Here is a 19,124-nt window from a genome sequence, read left to right as displayed (position 1 = left end):
ATATAAATTTAAAATTTATAAACGTTAGGAGTTAACGTGTAAAATTATACAAGTTAATTTTAACGTCGATAAAAGTGCTACCAATTCAAAAATAAAAATGCAAATATTAAAGTGTTTATGTCAAACAATAAAAAAATATTTTAAAATAAAATTTAAATCAAAAAAAATATCAAATAAAAAAAACTTGTTTTAAGAAAATGTAAATAATTTCAAGATTTAGCAGATTTCTTCTGTGGAGTGATGCCAAGTCAGGTAATGTTCGTTTTGTTGCTAACTTTAAGCGTTAACACTCATTGATAGCAACAAAACACAACTATTGCATAAAATAAAAAGTAACTAAATGATAAATAAATAGGAATGTGTCTAAGACATTTAATAGGGTTTATTAAAGTAAAATATTAAACTAGACTAGAATAAAAGTTTCGCTTGTCTGCTTGTTAATGTTTCTAACATTTAGCAGCACTGTTTTTATTGCAACTGCAAAATACTTGGCATCACTTAAGGAAATTGCGAAGAGAAAAAATATGGTTAAAGAAAACAAACAATCCACACTGTTTTCAACACAACAGTAAAAAACTTGGCATCACTTAATGACTTTGTAAACATAAGAATTCATTAAAAGAAACAATAATCAGCTATTTTTGAAATTTTTATAAATTCAATCATTTAAATATCAATATTATTAAATTCTAACATTTTTTTCTCATTTTCCAAGTGTTTACAACATTTGGCATCACTGTTCTTAGTATAACAGTATAAAACTTGGTACCACTTAATGAATTTATAAACAGAGAACCTCCTTTAAAGACAAAACTCAAATCTATTGTATTTCTTCGTTTTTAAAGTAAAAACGTAAAAGTTTTTATAAATAACAATTGTTATGCTTATCCTAACTATTTTTTAAATAAACTTGGCAGCACTTGAAGATTTTCTAAACCCAGATCTGTAATTAAAGAATAAAAATGCCGTCATATGAATTAGAAATGACACATTACATTGAATTTCCACTTTAGCCTTTAAAATTTTCCTAAATATCCAATCACAATAGTTAAATATTTCCATAATCAAATATTCAAAAATATTTTTAATTAAAACTTTAAAAATAACTTTTAATTAACATAAATTATTAATAAAAAAATTATGTTTTTCAAATCAATACGGAAAAGAAAGAAACTATTGATATTCTGGCAAAGAAGTCTCAAACGAAGCGTGCCTGCTGCTGCATGAACAACAACGACACCATTCACAATCAAACACTCACACTACTTCATCTCGGCTACTCAACTCAAGTTGAAAATGGAAACAAAAAAAAAAAACCTACAAAAGAAATGAAAGAAACAAACAGAAAGATAGAAAAACCCCAAAAGACGGACCGACTGACAGTCCACACACAGTTTGTCAGACAAATAACATTATGAAAAATACATATATACATACATATAAAGAATTGATGCAAAAGTTCATTGAACTTTTATGTATAAAATTATTATACTTTTTTCCACACTTTATATTTTATTTAATTTTCAAATCTTTATTTAAAAAAAAATATATATATATATGGAGAAAAATAAAAGAAGAAGCAAAAAATAATAATAAATTAAATTAAAAAAAAAAATATTAAAAGAAAAAATTATGACAAGAAACTTTATATAGGAAAAAGTGTGATAATTAAAGAAAACATTAACAAAATCTAAACAATAATAATGACAAGAAATAAAATTATATTACAGACTCTTGTGATTTTTAGCAAACATATTGTTTTAGAAATCTTTAAAACACTATTGTGAATTGTTTTTGCTTTAGTAAAATGATTTAGTATTTCTAAGGCGATTTTTTTTTAAAGATTTATTTGTTTCTTCTTATTTTTAGAAAACTAAAGGAAATCTGATAAATGTAGCATGTTTTCATTTCAACACGCAGTGTGCTTCTTTTTAGATTTTTCTTTTAAAATTTAATTTTTTCAAACATGTTTTTTTTTATGTTGTCTAGGCCTTCGTTATTATTTATTTTCTAATATATTATTCATAGATATTTTTTTCACACACATTAGAAAAAAAATTGGCGGGATTTCGTTGGTATGATTTTTTTTCTTAATCTCAATTTGGCGGGATCTACGTTGTGTTTTAATTAACAAGAAACAACAACAAAAACTTAATATTAAGACGTTAGTTGTTAATGTTAAAACTTGCTTAAAGCCAACTTTTATTTAATGAATGAATTGTTATTATCTATAAGAATATGTTGATTCTTTTAAGTAATTTTTTCTTAAAAATTATTCGCTACTGTTTGAGAAATCTATTTGAAATTTTAAATTACTTCATTTTTATATACTTTACTTAATTTGGAACATTATACAGCACTGTATTTGAAAAAGTAAACTTGGCATTACTTTTGATGAGTTTGTAAACAAAGAGTTGCCGTTATGTTTATGTTGAAACTTGAATTGCAGTTTGACAAAGAGTCAATGCATCCGAAAAATACAATGATTTCCACTAACGTCTAACCACCAGGTTGTCTATAATTCGTCTTTCATCAAAGATGTACTCTTTGTAAACGAGGGAGAAGATAATCGCCACTCCTCGTAGGACACGCACATGTTAAAATAGCTAGTCACCTGGACAGTCGGTGGCTAGTTGTAACCTTAAGTGGTAGGTTAAATAGGTAGTTCGAACTGCTGGGTTAAAGCTAACTTTATAAAAGAATGAATAAATTATTATTACCTATAAACTAATTTTGATTCTTTTTAACAATTTTTTCTTAAAAAAACTATTTTTTATTATACGCTACTATTTGATAGATCATTTTAATGATTAATTTTTTACACATTTTCTTCATCTGAAACATTAGGCTACACTGTATTTAAAAAAGTAAACTTGGCATCACTTGATCAGTTTGTAAACAAAGAGCCGCCGTTAAAGTTAACAAACTTGACAACACTTAATAAATAACAATTCCTTTTAAATCAACAAAATTTTGTCCTTTTTTAGTGTTTCAATTACATACATAAATAAAATTTGTATTAATTACATTATTTTAACATAATTTAATTAATTTTATTAACTTTTTCTATATTTAAACTAATAAACTTGGCGTCACTTAATGAATTAGTAGATATAGAACCGCCATTAAAGGAAGCAATCTGGACGACATATAATAAATAACGGTTGCCTTCAAATTAATATAAATAATATAATTATTTTATAAATTCATCAAATATTTGATATAATAAACTTGGCATCATTTGATGAATTTGTACAGGAAACATCACTTACAATTCCCTTTATATGCTTCCATTGTTTAAACATAATTTTTATATAATTCTAATAATATTTTACATTTTCTAAGTTTTCTTTACATTTGTCATCACTGTTTTCTATACACTGTAAAAATACTTGTCATATAAACTTGGCAGCACTTGAAGAATAATATTTATCTCTTTATTACAATAAACATTATAATTTCTTCATTTAAGGCTTTTTTTATTTATTAAGTTTTTTAAAACAATTGGCAGCACTGTTTAAAGTACAATAGCAAAATACTTGGCAGCACTTAATGAAATTGTAAAGTGCCGTTCCACACAGAAACTTTTTCTTAATTTTGTTTTAAATTTTGCTTAATGTCTACACATAAAAAAAAACTTTTGTTTCAGCAACTACGTGTTAAGGGCCCCTTTAGACTATAAGACTTTACGTATGAAAAATCAAATGAAATTCCATCTGCATTTTAGTAAAGAGAATAAAAGTCGTATGATTTATATATATTTTTTTTTTGCTTTTAAACTATTAGTATAAGATAATAACAAAGTAGAATGGAAACAGCTGTTTGTATGTGTTTACATAAAAATACATCCCTGATCTAATACATCAAGCTTGTCACTGTCATATGTAACTGTCAAATTTTCCATTCGTATTTTCTCTCAATGTGTTTTGGTTTCATTACATATTACGCTTAGATTATCTCATCCGTTCCTTCTACACGATATTTTGACAGATCATATTACTTGTGGTATAATGTAAAAGTAGCTTTAGTGTCGGTTCACACTGGCAAACTTTTAATTTTGGGTGTAAGAGAATAAGAAAGAAATATCAACCATCTCTTTCTCTTACACAGAAAATTTAAAGTTCCCCTGTGTAGACCGGCACAAACAGAGAGAAGAGACTTTAAAGGAAACTAACTTCAGAACACTTGTTAAACAAATTTGCTCAAATTAATTTACTTTCTACGATTTTAAAAGTTTTAAGTGAAATCTAAAAAACTACTTTTTTACTTTTATGGAATTTAACACTTAACTTTAAAAACAATTGTTATAAGTTAATGAATTCCTTTAACACCAAAAACAGCTGTTCTGTGAGTTTAATTAATCAAGTGCTGCCAAGTTTTTTGTTAAACATTATAGGCAAAAAAACTGGGATAAATTGAAATACAAGCCATAATAAACAAATGTTTGTACTTAAAGGTTTTAAAACTACAATATTTGTAAATTTTCTAAGAAAAAATCTAAAATATATTTTCTTTAAACATATTCCATAAGTTTACTCAATAAACAGGTGCTGCCAAGTTCGTTGGTTTGCTGTCAAAAACCCAAACAATGCTATCAAGTGTTAAAAATTTCTACAAATAATTGTTTTCGATATAAATTTATTAAAAATTATAATAACTCAGTAGTTCTTCATTTATTTTTTAGAATAAGAAATTTCTTAATTATATTTCCTAAGATTTCTACAAAAGAAACTTTCTTTTCAGTTTTTTTTTTCTATATTTTCCTCATTTCTTTTCCAGCTGCTTTTTAACTTTTTATGTTAATTTTCTTCTTTATTTCTTCTGGTTAATTTTTTTTTTCTTTCTTTCAGCTTTAAAGATTTTTATATGTCATTGACACTCCGCTGTCTATAAATTTTCATGTTAATTTTTTATTTTATTTTACAGCTTTTATTATGTTTAAATATATTTTTTTGTTTGTATCTTTTCATTTCTGAATCTGTGTTTTTTTTGTTTAATAGTTTTTAAACTTTAAACACCAACTTTAAAGCTGACTAATGCCCTCTTTTTTATACACAAATTTTGCTGTTTTTATTTATTTTTCTTTGACTTTTAAGTTTCTCTTTTGTAGTTTTTTTGTTGTTGTTGTTTAACAGAAAATTTGCATTTATCTTTTTTTTGTTTTCTTCATTTTTTTTTTTGACTTGGTTAATTTGTATGTTAAAGCCGCCAATAATGTTTAAGCACGTAATTTGTAGTTTTGAAAATGTGGTGCTGCTGCCGTGCTTGGCTTTTGTTAATAAAAAACTTACAAAAAAAATTAAAAAGCTAAATAAAGTATAGATTTTTTGGCGCGTTTTTTTGGTGAATAACAAAATGTTTTATTTTAGTTGAGGAGTTTTGCAAATGGCGCATTTTTTGCTCTTTTATGCTAAATATTAAAATAAACATAAAGTGTAATTAACACACAGTCTTTCTCTCTCTCTCTCTCGCTCTAAGACATATTTTCTAAAAGTAGTTACTAATAAAAAGAGTAATTGTTAGTCAATTAGTGTTATCATTGATTATAGATTTTCTTTATTCTTTTTAGTTACAAAAAATCTATAATTTTTTTAAGTATTTTAAATATTCTCTTTTATTGTTTTTGTTTATTATTTTTTAAATAAAGTAGTTTTTTAACAAAAATTATAGTATTTTGTTATAGCCAACCAGCTGTGCTAATCAAGTTGACCTTTTGTGACAATTTTTGTTTTGTTGTATTCTGTTTTATGAACAAAATTATATATGAAAAGTTTAAGAGATAAAAGTATCGTTTTTTTAGTAGAATAAAAAAAATAGCATTTTAAAATGATAACAATAGCTAGTAATACAAAAACAGAGAACATTTTGCAAAAAAAAAAAAGAGGAAAAAATTGCAAATGTGGCAAAAAGATAAAAAACTGATTTTTCAACTTAATGTATATTATTATAAACAAAAACCTAACGTGATGTATAACTTCTGTGTCCAACTTGGCAGCACTTGATGTATCTGTAAACAGACAGTAGAAGACATAGAGAAATTGCCGGTGTGAACCGGCTATAGCCTAGTCTATAGTCTAGTCTATAGTCTAGTCTAGTCTAGTCTATAGTCTAGTCTATAGTCTAGTCTATAGTCTAGTCTATAGTCTAGTCTATTAGTCTAGTCTATAGTCTAGTCTATAGTCTAGTCTATAGTCTAGTCTATAGTCTAGTCTATAGTCTAGTCTATAGTCTAGTCTATAGTCTAGTCTATAGTCTAGTCTATAGTCTAGTCTATAGTCTAGTCTATAGTCTAGTCTATAGTCTAGTCTATAGTCTAGTCTATAGTCTAGTCTATAGTCTAGTCTATAGTCTAGTCTATAGTCTAGTCTATAGTCTAGTCTATAGTCTAGTCTATAGTCTAGTCTATAGTCTAGTCTATAGTCTAGTCTATAGTCTAGTCTATAGTCTAGTCTATAGTCTAGTCTATAGTCTAGTCTATAGTCTAGTCTAGTCTAGTCTATAGTCTAGTCTATAGTCTAGTCTATAGTCTAGTCTATAGTCTAGTCTATAGTCTAGTCTATAGTCTAGTCTATAGTCTAGTCTATAGTCTAGTCTATAGTCTAGTCTATAGTCTGGTCTATAGTCTAGTCTATAGTCTAGTCTATAGTCTAGTCTATAGTCTAGTCTATAGTCTAGTCTATAGTCTGGTCTATAGTCTAGTCTATAGTCTAGTCTATAGTCTAGTCTATAGTCTAGTCTATAGTCTAGTCTATAGTCTAGTCTATAGTCTAGTCTATAGTCTAGTCTATAGTCTAGTCTATAGTCTAGTCTATAGTCAAGTCTATAGTCAAGTCTATAGTCTAGTCTATGGTGTAATCTATAGTCAAGTCTATAGTCTAGTCTATAGTGTAATCTATAGTCTAGTCTATAGTCTATTCAATAGTCTAGTCTATAGTCTAGTCTATAGTCTAGTCTATAGTCCAATCTGTAGTCTAGTATTTAATGTACGTCTAGAGGAAAATTAATTTAGATCTTTGAAACCTAAAAACTACTCTTATTGTTATGAGTTAATATTATTTTAGGATTTCAATTGTCCATGCCTGATTGGGAACAAATCATAAACTTGGCAGCACTTGTATGAATTTGTAAACAAATTACAGTTATTATTTACTTTAACTGCAGCTCTATATTTACAAATATGTCATGTGAATACCCGAAACATAATAGGATTTTTATTAAAAATTTTATGTTTTTTATGAATACAAATAATATATGTTTAATTTTATTTATTTATTTTAAAATAGTACTTTTTCGAAATGATTGCTAATTTAAAGAAAAAAAAATTGTTTAAGTTAAATTTCTTATATTATTTATTATTGATGCTGCTGCTACTATTATTGTTGCTATTACATATTATTATTAACAACAACTACGACAACAACATCAATTCAAATTCATCAACGACACTTGATTTTAATAAAAACGAATGAATTCAATTGAAAATAATTTTTGTGTATAATGCTGGCTCTGAATGTTTGTAATGATGGTTCCTGCTGCAGTAATAGTTATTCATTCAACCACAAACAACAACAACAACAACAAAAAAACTTACGAAATAAATCACTCAACTTAAATCTACTGCAAAACAACAGAAACAACAATATAAAACACAAACTAAATGAACTGACATGATAAAAACAGACAGACAGAGGGTCGGACGGACAGACAAACACACAAAATATCAAATATAACTGAACAACAGCAAAAAAATAAACAGCAGCAGCAGCAACATCAACAAATAGCAAACAATTTTAAACAAGCAATAGTTAACAACAAAGCGCATCAATGACATTATTATTGTTGTTGTTGTTGTTTGTATTGCTCGCTGCTGCTGCTGCAATTTTGTATTTCAAAATTTTCTACAACAAAACAATTGTCATTGCTCTACTAAATGTTAAATAAAAATTACATACAACTACATACGCATACACACATACACTCTCTGTTACTTATATTCATATAAAAATAAATTAAATTTAAAATATAGAGAATAGTTTCCATTAATAAATACAATACAATAAATTAAATTAAGCTTTTGTTGCTGCCACTGCTGTTGCCATGTATTGCACAAAAAAAAAAAAAAATCGAAATAATCAAAACAGCTGGATTTATATTTTTAAGTAAAATAAATTATTTCCAATTTAAATTTTTAATGATTTTTTAATAATTGTACAATACATCAAATTCAACTTTAATGAAGAAATAATTTGAATTATATTTTGTTCTTTTTTTTCGAAATCTAGTAATTAGAGAGTAACGGGCTAACAAATTTGTTTTGTCTAGTCTGTAGTTTTATTCTATAGTCTAGTCTATAGTCTAGTCTATAGTCTAGTCTATAGTCTAGTCTATAGTCTAGTCTATAGTCTAGTCTATAGTCTAGTCTATAGTCTAGTCTATAGTCTAGTCTGTAGTTTTATTCTATAGTCTAGTCTATAGTCTAGTCTATAGTCTAGTCTATAGTCTAGTCTATAGTCTAGTCTATAGTCAGGTCTATAGTCTAGTCTATAGTCTAGTCTATAGTCTAGTCTATAGTCTAGTCTATAGTCTAGTCTATAGTCTAGTCTATAGTCTAGTCTATAGTCTAGTCTAGTCTAGTCTAGTCTAGTCTATAGTCTAGTCTATAGTCTAGTCTATAGTCTAGTCTATAGTCTAGTCTATAGTCTAGTCTATAGTCTAGTCTATAGTCTAGTCTATAGTCTAGTCTATAGTCTAGTCTATAGTCTAGTCTATAGTCTAGTCTATAGTCTAGTCTATAGTCTAGTCTATAGTCTAGTATAGTCTAGTCTATAGTCTAGTCTATAGTCTAGTCTATAGTCTAGTCTATAGTCTAGTCTATAGTCTAGTCTATAGTCTAGTCTATAGTCTAGTCTATAGTCTAGTCTATAGTCTAGTCTATAGTCTAGTCTATAGTCTAGTCTATAGTCTAGTCTATAGTCTAGTCTATAGTCTAGTCTATAGTCTAGTCTATAGTCTAGTCTATAGTCCAGTCTATAGTCCAGTCTATAGTCTAGTCTATAGTCTAGTCTATAGTCCAGTCTATAGTCCAGTCTATAGTCTAGTCTATAGTCTAGTCTATAGTCTAGTCTATAGTCAAGTCTATAGTCTAGTCTATAGCCTAGTCTATAGCCTAGTCTATAGTCTAGTCTATAGTTTAGTCTATAGTTTAGTCTATAGTCTAGTCTATAGTCTAGTCTATAGTCTAGTCTATAGTCTATTCTATAGTCTAGTCTATAGTCTAGTCTATAGTCTAGTCTATAGTCTAGTCTATAGTCTAGTCTATAGTCTAGTCTATAGTCTAGTCTATAGTCTAGTCTATAGTCTAGTCTATAGTCTAGTCTATAGTCTAGTCTATAGTCTAGTCTATAGTCTAGTCTATAGTCTAGTCTATAGTCTAGTCTATAGTCTAGTCTATAGTCTAGTCTATAGTCTAGTCTATAGTCTAGTCTATAGTCTAGTCTATAGTCTAGTCTATAGTCTAGTCTATAGTCTAGTCTATAGTCTAGTCTATAGTCTAGTCTATAGTCTAGTCTATAGTCTAGTCTATAGTCTAGTCTATAGTCTAGTCTAGTCTATAGTCTAGTCTATAGTCTAGTCTATAGTCTAGTCTATAGATCTAGTCTATAGTCTAGTATAGTCTAGTCTATAGTCTAGTCTATAGTCTAGTCTATAGTCTAGTCTATAGTCTAGTCTATAGTCTAGTCTATAGTCTAGTCTATAGTCTAGTCTATAGTCTAGTCTATAGTCTAGTCTATAGTCTAGTCTATAGTCTAGTCTATAGTCTAGTCTATAGTCTAGTCTATAGTCTAGTCTATAGTCCTAAGTCCTATAGTCTAGTCTATAGTCTAGTCTATAGTCCTAGCTCTATAGTCTAGTCTATAGTCTAGTCTATAGTCTAGTTATAGTCGAGTCTATAGTCTAGTCTATAGTCTGCTAGTCTAGTCTAGTCTATAGTCTAGTCTATAGTCTAGTCTATAGTCTAGTCTATAGTCTAGTCTATAGTCTAGTCTATAGTCTAGTCTATAGTCTAGTCTATAGTCTAGTCTATAGTCTAGTCTATAGTCTAGTCTATAGTCTAGTCTATAGTCTAGTCTATAGTCTAGTCCTAAGTCTAGTCTAAAGTCTAGTCTATAGTCTAGTCTATAGTCTAGTCTATAGTCTAGTCTATAGTCTAGTCTATAGTCTAGTCTATAGTCTAGTCTATAGTCTAGTCTATAGTCTAGTCTATAGTCTAGTCTATAGTCTAGTCTATAGTCTAGTCTATAGTCTAGACTATAGTCTAGTCTATAGTCTAGTCTATAGTCTAGTCTATAGTCTAGTCTATAGACTAGTCTATAGTCTAGTATATAGTCTAGTATATAGTCTAGTCTATAGTCTAGTCTATAGTCTAGTCTATAGTCTAGTCTATAGTCTAGTCTATAGTCTAGTCTATAGTCTAGTCTATAGTCTAGTCTATAGTCTAGTCTATAGTCTAGTCTATAGTCTAGTCTATAGTCTAGTCTATAGTCTAGTCTTTAGTCTAGTCTATAGCCTAGTCTATAGCCTAGTCTATAGTCTAGTCTATAGTTTAGTCTATAGTTTAGTCTATAGTCTAGTCTATAGTCTAGTCTATAGTCTATTCTAAGTCTATTCTATAGTCTATGTCTCTGTCTATAGTCTAGTCTATAGTCTAGTCTATCGTCTAGTCTATAGTTCTAGTCTATAGTCTCAGTCTATAGTCTAGTTATAGTCTAGTCTATAGTCTAGTCTATAGGCTAGTCTATTAGTCTAGTCTATAGTCTAGTCTCTAGTTTAGTCTATAGTCTAGTCTATAGTCTAGTCTATAGTATAGTCTATAGTCTAGTCTATAGTCTAGTCTATAGTCTAGTTCTATAGTCTAGTCTATAGTCTAGTCTATAGTCTAGTCTATAGTCTAGTCTATAGTCTAGTCTATAGTATAGTCTATAGTCTAGTCTATAGTTCTAGTCTAATAGTCTAGTCTATAGTGAGTCTATAGTCTAGTCTTATAGTCTAGTTCTTAGTCTAGTTATAGTCTAGTCTATAGTTAGTCTATAGTATCTATAGTCTAGTCTATAGTCTAGGTCTATAGTCTAGTCTATAGTCTAGTCTATAGTCTACCCCCATCTATAGGTCTAGTCTATAGTCTAGTCTATAGTCTAGTCTATATAGTCTAGTCTAGTTAGTCTATAGTTTAGTCTAGTTAGTCTATAGTCTAGGTCTATAGTCTAGGTCTATTAGTCTAGTCATATGTCTAGTCTATAGTCTAGTCTTAGTCTGTCTATAGTCTAGTCTATAGTCTAGTCTATAGTCTAGTCTATAGTCTAGTCTATAGTCTAGTCTATAGTCTAGTCTATAGTCTAGTCTATAGTCTAGTCTATAGTCTAGTCCTATAGTCTAGTCTATAGTCAGTCTATCTAGTCCTAGTATAGTCGATAGTCAGTCTATAGTCTAGTCTATAGTCTAGGTCTATAGTCTAGTCTATAGTCTAGTCTATAGTCTAGTCTATAGTCTAGTCTATAGTCTTAGTCTATAGTCTAGTCTATAGTCTAGTCTATAGTCTAGTCTATAGTCTAGTCTATAGTCTAGTCTATAGTCTAGTCTATAGTCTAGTCTATAGTCTAGTCTATAGTCTAGTCTATAGTCTAGTCTATAGTCTAGTCTATAGTCTAGTCTATAGTCTAGTCTATAGTCTAGTCTATAGTATAGTCTATAGTCTAGTCTATAGTCTAGTCTATAGTCTAGTCTATAGTCTAGTCTATAGTCTAGTCTATAGTCTAGTCTATAGTCTAGTCTATAGTCTAGTCTATAGTCTAGTCTATAGTTAGTCTAAGTCTGTCTAAAGTCTAGTCTAAAGTCTAGTCTATAGTCTAGTCTATAGTCTAGTCTATAGTCTAGTCTATAGTCTAGTCTATAGTCTAGTCTAGTCTAGTCTATAGTCTAGTCTAAAGTCTAGGCTATAGTCTAGTCTATAGTCTAGTCTATAGTCTAGTCTATAGTCTAGTCTATAGTCTAGTCTATAGTCTAGTCTATAGTCTAGTCAATAGTCTAGTCTATAGTCTAGTCAATGGTCTAGTCTATAGTCTAGTCTATAGTCTAGTCTATAGTATAGTCTAGCCTATAGTCTAGTCCATAGTCTAGTCTATAGTCTAGTCTATAGTCTAGTCTATAGTCTAGTCAATAGTCTATAGTCTAGTCTAGCCTATAGCCTAGTCTATAGTCTAGCCTATAGTCTAGTTTATTGTCAAGTCTGCAGTGGAACATTAATGGATGAGCAGATTAATGGATTAGCAGAAACACGTCTTTAAAGCTAAAAGTTTTGAGAACAGACCCAGTCACAGTGGGACAGAGATAAATCAATTTAAATTGAAAAAAAAAAAAAAAACTAAAACTTGTTATAACTTTAGTCTCTTTACTTAAGACTATAAAGGGTTAATAAAAAACAGCATTAAATGGGTCCTTTTTATACAAATAACTGACATTTCCAAATATAACTTATATTTAAAAAAAAAAACAAACCTAATATTGCCAACAAATATTATAACATTTTCATAACTTCTAAATAAAATTGTATTGTATATATTTTTCTTCTTTGTTTTTAAATTTTGCTAAATCATGTAAACGAAATGCCAATATTTTTGTTCTCAAAAAAAAAACGAAGAAAAACACCTTGGCAATTGTTCAATATTTTGGCATCACCAAAAAAAAAAAATACGAAACAAAATAAATAATACTAGAAGAACAAGAAAAAGAAAAACAAATTTTTGTATAAATAAATAAAATCAACATAAAAAAACAAAGTTCTTTCAAAAAAGAAACCGATAAATTATACAATGATATTGGCCAAAATAAAAATGTCGCCAACGAAACATATGCAATGTAAATACACAGTAAGAAAATTTTGAAAATTAGGAAAAAAACTATATAAATAAACCAAAAAGAAAAAGAGCAAAAGTTCAAAGAAATGAAAAAATGAAATAGAAATAAACAGACATCATCTAATGTTAAGTCTAATAGACGCCAAACATGCAAAAATCAAATGTTTATTTTTATGATGAGTTTTTTTTTTTTTTTTTGTTTTCGAAAAACTGCATAACTTTTTGTTTGATTGTTGGTTTAAACGAAAAATAATTTTGTTAAAATTTTAAGTTGTTTTATATTTGAGTAATTATTTTTTTTAAAATTAAGGGTTTTTCATGTTTGGAGATTTTTAAGGAATTTTCAAAAGTGTTTTTTTTTTTTTTTTTTTTTTTTTTAAGAGAGATTTTTAAACATAAAGCTGTTATAGGTTACGAGCCAGGCATGGATAATTGAAATTTTGAAATAGTATTAACTTATAACAAAAAGATATTTTTTTAGGATTTAACGTATTATAATAATTTTCTAGTCTAGACTGTAGAATAGACTGTAGACTTGACTATAGACTAACACCATTGACTAGACTATAGACTAGACTATAGACTAGACCATAAACTAGACTATAGACTAACACCATTGACTAGACTATAGACTAAACTATAGACTAGACTATAGACTAGACTATAGATTAGACTATAGACTACACTATAGACTAGACTATAGACTAACACCATTGACTAGACCATAGACTATACTTTAGACTATAGACTAGACTATAGACTAGACTATAGACTAGACTATAGACTAGTCTATAGACTAGACTATAGACTAGACTATAGACTAGACTATAGACTAGACTATAGACTAGACTATAGACTAGACTATAGACTAGACTATAGACTAGACTATAGACTAGACTATAGACTAGACTATAGACTAGACTATAGACTAGACTATAGACTAGACTATAGACTAGACTATAGACTAAACTATAGACTACACTATAGACTAGTCTAGACTAGACTATAGACTAGTCTATAGTCTAGACTATAGACTAGACTATAGACTAGACTATAGACTAGACTATGGACTAGACTATAGACTAGACTATAGACTAGACTATAGAGTAGACTATAGACAAGACTATAGACTAGACTATAGACTAGACTATAGACTAGACTATAGACTAGACTATAGACTAGACTATAGACTAGACTATAGACTAGACTATAGACTAGACTATAGACTAGACTATAGACTAGACTATAGACTAGACTATAGACTAGACTATAGACTAGACTATAGACTAGACTATAGACTAGACTATAGACTAGACTATAGACTAGACTATAGACTAGACTATAGACTAGACTATAGACTAGACTATAGACTAGACTATAGACTAGACTATAGACTAGACTATAGACTAGACTTTAGACTAGACTATAGACTACTCTATAGTCTAGACTATAGACTAGACTATAGAGTAGACTATAGATTAGGCTATAGACTAGACTATAGACTAGACTATAGAGTAGACTATAGACTAGACTATAGACTAGACTATAAACTAGACTATAAACTAGACTCGACTGTAATCTAAACTATAGAATAAACTATAGACTAGTCTAGTTTATCTCTTATAATTAACTCTGAAACCCCTTACTTATTTCATATTTTTAGCAAAAACGACGCCAAGGCGCCCAATTACAACTGAACAAATGCACAATGTTTTTACATTGGACTGTAAAGAAAAACTGCATATGAGTTTATGAATATTAAAGATAGTGTTTCTATTGAGATTTTTTTTTCTGTTTCATGTTGTAAATTTGTTTACAAAACTACATAAATATGTTAAAATTTCAAAAATATTTTTTTTTTTTTAAATATTGCGTCATTTATTAAAAATAAATCAAGGAAAATGTTATGAAATTCTATAAAATAAAAAGCTAAATATGAGATAGAAAAAAGTTATTATTGAAAATTTTCAATAAAAACAAACGAAATGTAATAAATTTTAAGAAAAATCTCAAGTACAAAAAAGATTTTTTTTTAAATATGAAAAACAAATTCTAAACATTAATAAAATCCAAGTATTTTGGGCAAAACTAAAAATTAAATTTGAATTTTTTATTTAGTTTGTAGTTCAATTAAGAATTTTTTAACATTTTTTAGAAAAGGTTAAATATTTTGTAGACTATATAACAAAATTTACTCCAGACTATGGAAAAGAAAAGTTTAAGAGATAAAAACTTTCTTAGAAAATGAAAAAAGTATACTAGAAAAGCAAGAATATTAAAAATTGATTTACATTTTAGTGAAAGTTTAAAGTTAATATAACTTCTAAACTTTTAACTAGATTTCATTGAAATATGGATTATTATTAGAACTCAAGTTAAACTTTCATAATAATGTTTTGGGTGTTTAAAATTTTAGTTATAGACTTAGTAATAGGGAGCCAAAGTTAGTCTCAAAATTGTAAAGATTTTGAGAAATAACTTCCAAACTATGGCTTAGATTCCTTTTAAAACTTAAAACATTTTCTATTTTTTTTTTTTTAATTCTCTTATATAAGAAATATTCTTACAAATGTGTATTATGTTGGTTATTATATTTTCTAAAATCTACTTTTTTTTGTTAAAAAATAAAAACAAAAAAATTTGCTTATTTTGCCATAAATTTTCTATATGACAATTTCAAAAAAAAAAAAAAAAAAAAAAAACAATTGTTCAGTCACAATAACAACAATAATAATAAACAAAAAGTCATTAAAATAAATTTGCAATTTGTTGGGTTTTATCGTAAATTCTTTTTTCCACCAAGTTGGAAAAAAATACTACAAAAAAAAACTAAAGAAATATTTAAATGTGTATTGTATATCAAATAAATCATTAAGGGGTGGCAAAAAAATACAAAAAAATAAAAACAATAAAAATGGAAAATTATTTTTTTTAAAGATAAATAAAAAAAACAAAAAAATAACCTACACCAATATAATATATATAAAGGAATTTTTAATATTATTATTGTTGCTGTGAGTAAGATTAATCACAAAGTTAAAAATATTTTTAAATGAAAAATTGTGTTATTTGTTAAAAAAAAAGAAAATTATATAAAAAATTTAACTAAAATTAAAACTTTATTAATAATATTACTTTAAATTTTCTCTTTCATTTGCAGGTACGTTTTTAATCTAAACACAGGATGTGTTTATAACCTAAAAAAAAGAAGGTTTGTTGTCTCGTAAATATTTTATTACAATTTTATTTATTTATAATATTATTTTCAACATTTTTGGTGACATATTTCATAATTTCATAACGAACAAATAAAATGGAAATATTACTTAACATTAACAAAAATATTTAATGACAATTGCAGTTATAATAATAATAATAATAAAAAAACTGCAGTAAAACAACAAAAATAATAATAATATTAATAAACAAATAATAACTAGCAACGTAATAAAAACCCAAAAAAAGAAAAACAAAATGCAATAACACTTTTAATAAAAGCCTACAATAACAATTTTAAACAAATGTTATAAAAAGCAAAAGCAAAAGAAATCACAATTTTAAACAAAAAAATAACGCAACAAATAACATGAAATACTCAATAAAATAAACAAAACTAAAATAACTAATTAAATAATGTTAATTAAAAAATTTATTAAACTTTAAATAAGAAATTTTAATTTTTCAATAAACAATTACTAAAAGTAATGAAAATCTTACAAATACTATGACTTTAAGTGAAAAATTAACTTAAATATTCGAAAATTCTCTTTTTGCAGTAGAGTAACGCCTGTTATAGTCATAATACAATCAAGTACTACAGTAATTTCCGTTGATGGAATTTTGTAAACAATGAACAGCTGTTGCATATAAAATCTACTATTGTGAATGAATTGTACACAGCAAGTTGACGATAGCGATCTTTTCCTTTGAGTAGAATGAAAATTCCAAAGAGAACAAAACTTTCACTGCTATTGGCTTTAAAGGTGATTAAATACTTTTTTGTATATAGACCTGTTCACAAAAGAGTTAATACATAGATTAATCCTTAAACTAGACTATAGAGTGTTCAATAGACTGTCAATAGTCTAGTCCAGCGGTTCCCACCGTTTTTTACTTCGCGGACCCCTTGAGGAATTTATTTAATTTCACGGACCCCCATACATATTTTGATATCTTATTGTTATAAATAATTGTTCATCCGAAAAGTGTCTTAGTCCTGGTCCATAAACCCTATAAAATATTCCCGTACATTGAGAATATTTAGTATTTCGGAGATGATTTCAGTTGGATGGCTTTAAATATAGAATGACTTCTAACATGTTGTTTAATTTTATGATCGTGAGAGCTTTCATGTTCATTTCTCGTCAAGGTAGCGAAAAGGTTTCTTTATAAAGTATTGTCGACATGTGCTTAAAGAGTCATGTTTCTAAATTTGTTTGCGATTGCATAGGAGTGAGCTGAGTATGTAAGCTACGTTTTCAGGAAAATATGTGAAAGTTAGACTTCTTCGATGTTGTTGCGGAATGCGTTACCCACATAAAATATGACCTGAACTCTTTGCGAATGTACTGTGAATTTGGATCTTAAATTTGAATTTTAAAATACCTACGAATTATTTTTCTGCGTGGTTTTGACTATTTACGCAAAACGCTATGAATTTTCTGATGTTGATTTAATAATATTGGACAACAAAATGAAATTAAAATCAGTTTTTCACGTCGGAATGGAATATTTATATTTAAAATTAACTAGATTAACACTTTTGATTACAATTTAAAAAAAATATTATGAAATGTGACCTAACTTCATATTCCGGGATACCAGTATCAGTATTTAATTCTAAGGCAAATCATTATCCGTCTGATATAAAAACATTTATTTCGATACATATATATTTAAAAATATTAGAAATCACGTAACACTTTACTTTATAAAAGTGAAACAATAAATTTGTAGGGCCTAGCTTCATCCTGATAAACGACCGAAACAATAAAATTCAAAAAGTCACCAACAAATCTGGGATTATTGAGTAAAAATTGTGTATTCTAGTATTTATGAAAAATTTGGAGATATTTTTAATATTTTCTAACATATAGAGAATATTTTTTATTCATGATTTTTTTCGTTCGTCTTCGCGGACCCCCTAGGATTTTGCTACGGACCACTAGGGGTCCGCGGACCCCCTTTTGGGAACCATTGGTCTAGTCAATTGATTAGTCTATAGTATAGTTCATAGATAGTCTAGTGACTAGACTAGTCTATGGTCTAATCAATACACTAGTCAATAAACTAATCTTTAGAATAATCCATGGACAAAACTATGGACTAGTCTATTTAGTAGACTGTGGATTACTCTTTTGATACTCGGTCGGGCTAGTCGACTCGATGGACTAGTCTATTGACTATTATATTACCTAGTCTATGGATTAATATATGGACCAGTCTATGAGCTAGTCCATTGATTTGTCTATTCAACTAGCGCATGGACTTGTATATTGACTAGACTACTAGTTAGTCTAGTTTTTGAACGAGTCTAATGACTACTCTATGTACTAATCAACTTACTAGTTTATTAGTTAGTCTTTGGACTAATCTATGGATTAGTGTATGGATCATTTTATGGACTAATGTATTGATCACACTATGAACTAGCCCATTGATTTGTCTATCGACTATACTGAGGACTACGCTTTTGATTCGCTGTCGACTAACCCATGGACTAGACTATTGACTAGTTTATTGATTAGTCTATGGTTTAGAATATGGACCAGTCTATGAATTATGGTCTAGGCTATTGATTTATACCTCAACTAGCTCATGGACCAGCCTATTGACTAGTTTATTAACTAGACTATTCGTTACTCTAGTCTTTGAACAAGCCTTATGCCTACTCTATGGATTAGTCTATTGACTAGTATATATACTTACCCATTGACTAGTTTATTGATTAGTTTTTGGACTAATCTATGGATTAGTATATGGATCAGCCTATTGATTTGTCTATCGACCAACCCATATACTGGTCTATTGTCTAGTTTATTGTTTAGTCTATGGACTTGTCTATTGATTTGTTTATTCACAAGCCTGTGGACTATTCTATTGAGTAGTTTATTAGCTGTTGTATTGGTAAGTCTAGTATGTGGACTATATGGATAAGTCTAATCTACTAACTAGCTTAATGGTTAATCTATGGACTAATCTATGAATTTTTGT

At 27.9% G+C, this 19,124-nt stretch overlaps 1 protein-coding gene across 2 annotated transcripts in view; it reads left to right on the top strand.

Annotated features, from left to right (window-relative positions):
• Window positions 1–19,124, top strand: part of LOC119606808 (protein split ends) — a 149,502-nt gene that overhangs the window by 84,811 nt on the left and 45,567 nt on the right. Inside the window, exon 4 of one of the 2 annotated variants that reach the window (XM_037960412.1) lies at window positions 16,072–16,122. The exons of the other annotated variant lie outside the window; for it this stretch is intronic. Coding sequence (XP_037816340.1) covers window positions 16,072–16,122 — 51 coding nt within the window. The remainder of the gene's footprint in view (window positions 1–16,071; window positions 16,123–19,124) is intronic. 2 annotated transcript variants of the gene reach the window in all.

This window comes from Lucilia sericata, unplaced genomic scaffold (assembly GCF_015586225.1).
Source record: "Lucilia sericata isolate MDLA Ls3-8-SP2 unplaced genomic scaffold, ASM1558622v1 Contig000625F_arrow, whole genome shotgun sequence".
Taxonomy (NCBI): Eukaryota; Metazoa; Arthropoda; class Insecta; order Diptera; family Calliphoridae; genus Lucilia; species Lucilia sericata.
The sequence above is the reverse complement of the archived record's forward strand: the minus strand, read 5'-3'. Positions and strand labels throughout refer to the sequence as shown.